The sequence below is a fragment of the Hipposideros armiger genome, unplaced genomic scaffold (genome assembly GCF_001890085.2).
Source record: "Hipposideros armiger isolate ML-2016 unplaced genomic scaffold, ASM189008v1 scaffold_294, whole genome shotgun sequence".
NCBI classification, from domain to species: domain Eukaryota; kingdom Metazoa; phylum Chordata; class Mammalia; order Chiroptera; family Hipposideridae; genus Hipposideros; species Hipposideros armiger.
The window spans coordinates 1,879,151-1,886,166 of record NW_017731644.1 but is presented as its reverse complement, the minus strand read 5'-3'; the positions used below and the strand labels follow the sequence as shown (position 1 = coordinate 1,886,166).

General features: G+C 31.7%; 1 protein-coding gene across 1 annotated transcript in view; it reads left to right on the top strand.

Annotated features, from left to right (window-relative positions):
• Positions 1 to 7,016, top strand: part of CNTLN (centlein) — a 276,595-nt gene that overhangs the window by 65,786 nt on the left and 203,793 nt on the right. The window contains exons 3-4 of the mRNA XM_019659078.1: positions 49 to 183; positions 790 to 969. Coding sequence (XP_019514623.1) covers positions 145 to 183; positions 790 to 969 — 219 coding nt within the window. The 5' untranslated portion in view covers positions 49 to 144. The remainder of the gene's footprint in view (positions 1 to 48; positions 184 to 789; positions 970 to 7,016) is intronic.

The window sequence follows — 7,016 nt, the reverse complement described above, 5'->3', positions numbered from 1 at the left end:
TTTTTCTTAGAAATACCAGCTCACCAATAATTTTGATTTTTTTCATAGAGAGAATCAGGACTAAAACAGGACATAAATGACCTTTTAAAACAGAAGATTGCAGTAGATGAAGAAAATGCTTTCTTAAGGAAAGAATTCAGTGATATGCAGAAGAAATTTAAAGATAAAAGGCAAGAAGTTAAGGTGTGTTGTCTTGTGTGTGGTTTTACAGTACTATTGCTTTGAAGTCCTACTTTAAGCTTTGTCAGCTTTTGTGGCACAGAAAGTGACAAGCTATGAGGAAAAATTGCCTTAGGCCCTGCTGTACCACACAGTTTTCTCATATGCAAAAAAACTCTGAGAAATATGCTTTAAAGATAAGACTCCAAGCTTTATAACTTTCAGATAAATAGTTAATGATGGAAATGGAGCTAAGAAAGTAGGAGTGTGAATATGTGGCTTCTTGTAATTAGATTCTGATGGGACTGGCATTATTAATTGATAAAACCCAGGTCTGGGAGGATATGTCTGTGTGGGTCTCAAAAATAGCTGGGGACAGCATCAAAGGCAGCTTGATCAATTAATGGGCTCTTTGCAAATGTGTACTCATCAAAGCTGTCATCTAGTGAAAAAATATGACCCATCCACCTGCATGAAAAGAGGCCAATAAAAGTATACAGGTGACCTTGGCCATCAAATATAGAAGAAGTTGCTGTGAGGGTAAAACTGCACAGTTTATATTTGCTGATTAGCTCTCACCATTTTTTTTTTTTTGGTTTGTTTATCTGCCCTTGTGGTACTGTCCTACAGGTTACTAAAGAGTGTGTACAGAACAAGGAAGAGCAAAACAGACTGGTTGTAAAAAATCTGGAGGAGGAAAATGAGAAATTAAGTACCCGCTGTGCTGACCTGCTAAATGAACTGGAGAAACTGAGGAAGCAGGAAGCACATTGGAGAAAAGAAAAATGTAGCCTTGATGCAAAAATAAAGGTATACTGTGAACATGGAATCCATGCTGTTATTTTTGGATGTAGCTCATAGGAAGTTTATTACATGTTATTTTCTTTAAATAACAAGTTATATATTCAAATCCTCCAGTGGAGACTAGCGTTAATTTATATTCCTTCACTTAATACCCACAGCTTTTTAAAAATTGATGTTGCAAAGCGGGAAACTGACTTCAAATAGTTATCTAAAATGTAATCATTAAAAAATAAAGGATATGCATTTTGAAATAAAACATGTTTTGGAAAAACATATTTAGAATTATGAGTTTATAGTTTTTTCAGTTAGGGCTTAAATTTATAAATATAGGTAGAATTCATTGTAGTAAAGTTTAAAGACGCTATTTTCCAGGCTTTGTAAATAAGAAAATGTAAAAAAGCACAAGACAGTTTAAAAAATACTTATCTATGTTTCGAAGATGTTGCTTTTCTTTGGTTAGGAGGGCCTATTCATAGTAAAATTTTTTTTTTTTTTAAGATTTTTATTGGGGAATTGGAGAGGAACAGCGTTGGGGAATNTTTACTGTGATAGTCCAGTACATAAAACTCATGAAACTGTGGGAACTCCCTTAGGACTGGGCCTTCCTAAACTTTTTAACTCTCAAACTTATCCACCCTGATCCTCCAGCAATTCATTAATCAGATTAGGTTTTCCCTGCCCCAGTACTGGTTCCCATAGAATTTTCTGCTTCTGGATTTCTGCTCTGGTAAATTGTGATTCTCTGTATCTGCCTGTTTGGCTCTCCAGTTTTGGGAACAGTAGTTTGCTCTAGGATCTCAGTTCCTTGATAGACCTAAAACTTGCCGATTTTCAGTTTGTTCAGCTTTTTTCATGTTTTTTGAACAGGAGAATGACTTCCAAGTTCCGTACATGCTGGACTGGAAGACAGGAAGTCCCTCCATTGTGTTTTTGTTGTTCCACCAAGTAATATTAGATAGCTGTTAATTTTAAAAATTTGTTGCCCAGGGAATAGAGTAACAGTTAAGAATGACAATTCCTTTAGCTTATGTAAGTCTTAATTACATATCTAGTCAAATGACTAGAAAGGTACACACACACACACGCATACACACACACAATGTTTTCAGCTGGTTGCACGAAAACTTTTATAGAAGTCCAATCTAATATTGTAACATATTTTATTGATAATATAAAATTTTTATGTAACTTCTTTTAGTAAGGCTGTGCTTTAGCTTTGTCACTGTTAGTTATAAAATGAGTCATGTAATAAATTCTTCTAATATTGCACTAGATAACATGATTGCTAATAACCTAGTATATTATATACTATTTAATTAAATGATTGCTATTTAACATTATATTTCCCCTTTTCCTTACTTTCTTGGAAGCTCAAAAATAAGTTTTGGTTTTCAATTACAATTCTCTACCCTTTTCTCTTTCTGCGCTTACCATTGTTTTAGTTGTTGTGGTTTCATTACTTCTCTGTTTTTTATTAAAACTTTCATGTACATTTGAAAATAGGTCATATAAATAATGTAGTAATATTAACTATGCTCAAGTATTGTCTGATTGAGTTTTAGGTCTTACACTGCCCTCCCAACCTCCCCCCACACACACACACACTTTTTTTCCTGCTTCATACTATCATTCTTTTCTTACTCTATATACTTCTCTTGACCATGATGTGAATTATTCATTTCATGGCTTATCCATAATAAATTATTTGTTCTAGACATACTTTCTCTTGTCACCCTTTATGCTTTATGATTCCTCTGAGTTCTATTTGCTATTTTAATATTAACTCGAGCCAGACCATTAAGAATATACTCTTATTCTAGCAGAAAAGTTGGTTGAAAAAGTTTCATAAAGCTAACATTTTTAAGTGAACTGTAATTATATATACCTGTGCTTTCATTATTCAAAGTAGATCATTGGAGGTATATTGCATTTAGAAAACATNTCACTGCCTTCTGGCTTCCATATATTTTTTTATGATAAATCAGCTGATAATCTCATTAATGATCCCTTGTATGTGAGAAGTCATTCTCTGTCTTTGCTCTTTGATTGTCTCTTTGTTTTTAGCTAAATTTCAAAAGTTTGATTGTAATGCATCTCAATGTGGATCTCTTTCTATTGATCTTCAAGTTTGTTTCAGTTTTTGGATTTTAAGATGGATATTTTTCATCAGAATTGTCACATTTTGGGTATTCTTTTTTCAAATGATATTTCTGTGTTTTTTTCTGTCTTGTCTCCTTTTCAGACTCCTATAGTATGTATGTTATTCTGGTTAATGGTGTCCCACTGCTCCCATAGGGTTTCTTCATTTTTCTTCATTTTTCTTTCTACTGCTCAGATTCAGTAATTTCACTTGTTCTATCTTCTAGTTTGTTGATTCTTTCTTCTGCCTGTTTATATTTGTTGTTGAACCCTCTGGTGAATCATTCATTTTTGTTTTTGTACTTTTTAGAATTTGTTTGATTCTTTTTAATAATTACTATCTCTTCATTGATATTCTTTTGGTTTCTACATTGTTTTCCTGATTTCCTTTAATTCTTTTTTCCATGTTTTTCTTTATCTTGAGTATATTTAAGACAGATGTTATAAAGCTTTTGCCTTATAAGCCTGATACTGGAGTTTTTCAAGGATGCTTTCTGTTAATGTATGTACTCTTTAAATAGGTGATACTCTCCAATTTATATGAATGCCTTGTAATTTTGTTGTTGTTGAAATTTGGGTTTTGAGTATTATAATGTGGTAACTTTGCAAATCAGTTTCTGCCCCTTCTCGAGGAATTACTGCATTTTTTGTTGTCGAAAGCTGTGGTAGTCTATTTAGATNAAAATATTGTTATGTAGTTTATATACCTTACATTCAATCCATTTAATGTGTACAGTCCCATAATTTTAGTTTATGCAGAGTTGTGCAACTGTTACCACAAAATGATGAGATTATTTTCATCATTCCCAAAAGAAACCCTGTAAACCTTAAGCAATCACTCCTCATGTACCGTTAGCTCCACCAAAGGTTACTAGATAACCACTAATCTACTTTATTTCTGTATAGATTTGTCTATTCTAAACATTTCTTATAATTGATCACAGTATATGCTCTTTTGTGACTGACTTCTGCCACTTAGAATAATGTTTTCAGAATTTATTCCTGTTGTAGCATATATTAGTGCTTCATTTTTTTTCATTGTTGAATAATGTTCCATTCTATAGATATGTTGCATTTTATTTATTTATCACCAGTAGATGGATGTTTGTGCTATGAATTATGCTGCTACAAATATTTGTGTACAAGATTTTGTATATACACACATACATTTTCATTTCTCTTAGGTACATAACAAGAAATGCGTTTACTGGGTCATAGCATAAATATATCTTTTAAGCATTTGAGGAAACATCAGACTGTTTTCAAAAGCAGCTGCACCATTTTGCACTCCAAACATCAGATTATGAGGGTTCTGATTTGTCTTTGTCCCCGTCTACACTTGTTATTGTTTACCTTTTTGATTATAGCCATCCTTGTGGATGTGGTTTCTCATTGTATTTTGATTTGTATTTCTCTGATGGCTGATGATGTTGAACATCTTTTTCATGTGTTATTGGTCATTTGTATATCTTTGAAAAAATGTGTGTTCATTTCTTTTGCACATATTCTGGATACAAGTCTTTTTTTTCAGCTATATAATTTAGAATTATTTTCTTCAGTTTTCTGAATTGTTTTTTTTACTTTCTTACTGGTGTTATTTGAAACATAAAAGTATTGAATTTTATCTACTCTTTGTAGCCTGTGTTTTTGGTGCCATATCTGAGAAACCACTGTCTAATCCAAGATCGTGTAGATGGATACCTATGTTTTCTTCTAAGATTTCCAGTTTTATATCTTACATTTAGTTATTTGATCCACTTTGAATTACTTTTGAAAATGTTGTTTGATAGGAATCCAACTCCATTCTTTTACATGTGCTATTCAGTTGTTTCAGCACTATTTATGGAAAAAGACTGTTCTTTCTCCACTGAATTTATCTTGACATCTTTATTGAATATCAATTGACTGTAAATATAATGGTTTATTTCTGGACCTCAGTTCTCTGTTCCTTTGATCTATATACATTTATCTTCATATCTCTGCCACACTGTCTTGAATATTTTAGATCTGTAGTAAGTTTTGCAATTGGGATGTGTTTGTCTTCCAAATTTATTCTTATTTTTGAAGATTGTATATTCTCGGTCTCTTGCATTTCCATATGGATTTTAGAATCAGCTTTTCCATTTTTTTTTGCAAAACAAGTGAGCTGAGGTTATTTTGATACAGAATGCATTGAATCAGAAGATCAATTTGGGAAGTATTATCATCTTAACAATATTATATCTTCTTACCCATCAACACAGGGTATTTCATGTATTTATGTGTTCTTTAATTTCTTTTAACAGTTTTATAGTTTTCAGAGTATAAGTTTTCATTTCTCTGGGTACATATATTCCTAAATATTTAATTATTTTTATGCTATTCCAAGTTCAATTATTTTTGGGGTGCTTCATTTTTAATGTATAGATGCACAATTACATTTTGTGTATTTTATCCTGCAACCTTGCTGAACAGGTTGATTCTTTAAGATTTTTCTATATGTGAGGTCATCTCACATTCAAGTAAAGATAGTTGATTTTTTTTCTTTTTCAATCTGCATGCCTTTTGATCTTTTTTTATTTTCTGTTGCCCTTGCTAGAACCTCTAGTACAAAGTTGAACAGAAAAAGAGAGAGTGGACATCTATGGTTTATTCCTGATCTCAGGGGGAAAGGATTCACTCTTCTCCCTTGAGTATGAGTATATTAGCTCTGAGTTTTTTTGTTAATATACTTTATCAGATTTAGGAAGTTCCATTCTATTATTCCTTGTTTGTTGAGAGGTGTTTTGATCATAAAAGGGTGTTGCATTTTGACATATGTTTTTTCTGCATCTATTGAAATTATCATGTGGTTTTTTTCTTTTATTCTATTTCTATGGGGTATTACATTCTTGATTTTGAATGTTAAACCAAACTTACATTGCTGGGATATCATTCTTTGGCTTTGATATCAGGATAAAGCTGGCCTTATAGATCGACTTAGGAAGTATTCCCTCTTATATTTTTTGGAAGAGAAATAATGATGTTAATTGTTTTTAAAATGTTTAATAGAACTCACCAGTGAAGCTGTCTGGTCCCAGAATGTTTTATGTTGGGAGCTTGATAAATGATTCAACCTCTTCACTTATTATAGGACTATTGATATTTTCATTTCTCTTGAGTCAGTTTAGGTAATTTGTGTGTTTGTAGGAAATTGTGCATTTCATGTAGGTCATCTAATTTGTTGATATACAGTTGTTTATAGTATTTTCTAATAATCTTATTTTTTTCTCCATGGTTAGTAGTGTCTTTACTTGCATTTCTGATTTTAGTTATTTCATTCTTTCTTTTTTTCTTTTCTTTGTCAGTCAAGCTAAAGGTTTATTAATGTTGTTGCTCTTTTCAGAAAGCCAACTTTTGCTTTAATTGAGTCTATTGTTTTGCTATTCCCTTAAAAATAATTCCACAATACTCTGTATTATTTTCTTCCTTCTTCTCCATTCAGATTTGCTTTAGTATTCTTTTTCTGTGTCTTCAAGGCATAAAATAAGATTATTGATTTGAGACATGTCTTTTTTTTTTAATGTAGACATTTACTGTTATAAATTTCCCTCTGAGCACTGTCTTTGCTGCATCCTGTGTTTTGGTATGTTGTGTTTTTGTTTTCATTCATTTCTGAATATATTCTAGTTCTCTTGTGATTTGTTCTTTGAGTTGTTGGTTAAGAGTGTATTGTTTAATTTCTGTACATTTTTAAAAAGTTTAGTTTTCTTTCTGTTATTGAGTTCTAGCTCCATTCCATTGTGGTTGGAGAAGATACATTGTATGAATTTAATGTTTTTAAATTTATTGAGAATTGTTTTATGGCCTAACCTATAGTATGATATGGGAAATATGCCATGTCTACTTGAGAAAAATAGGTATTTTGCTGTTTTGGGATATAGTGATCTGTATAC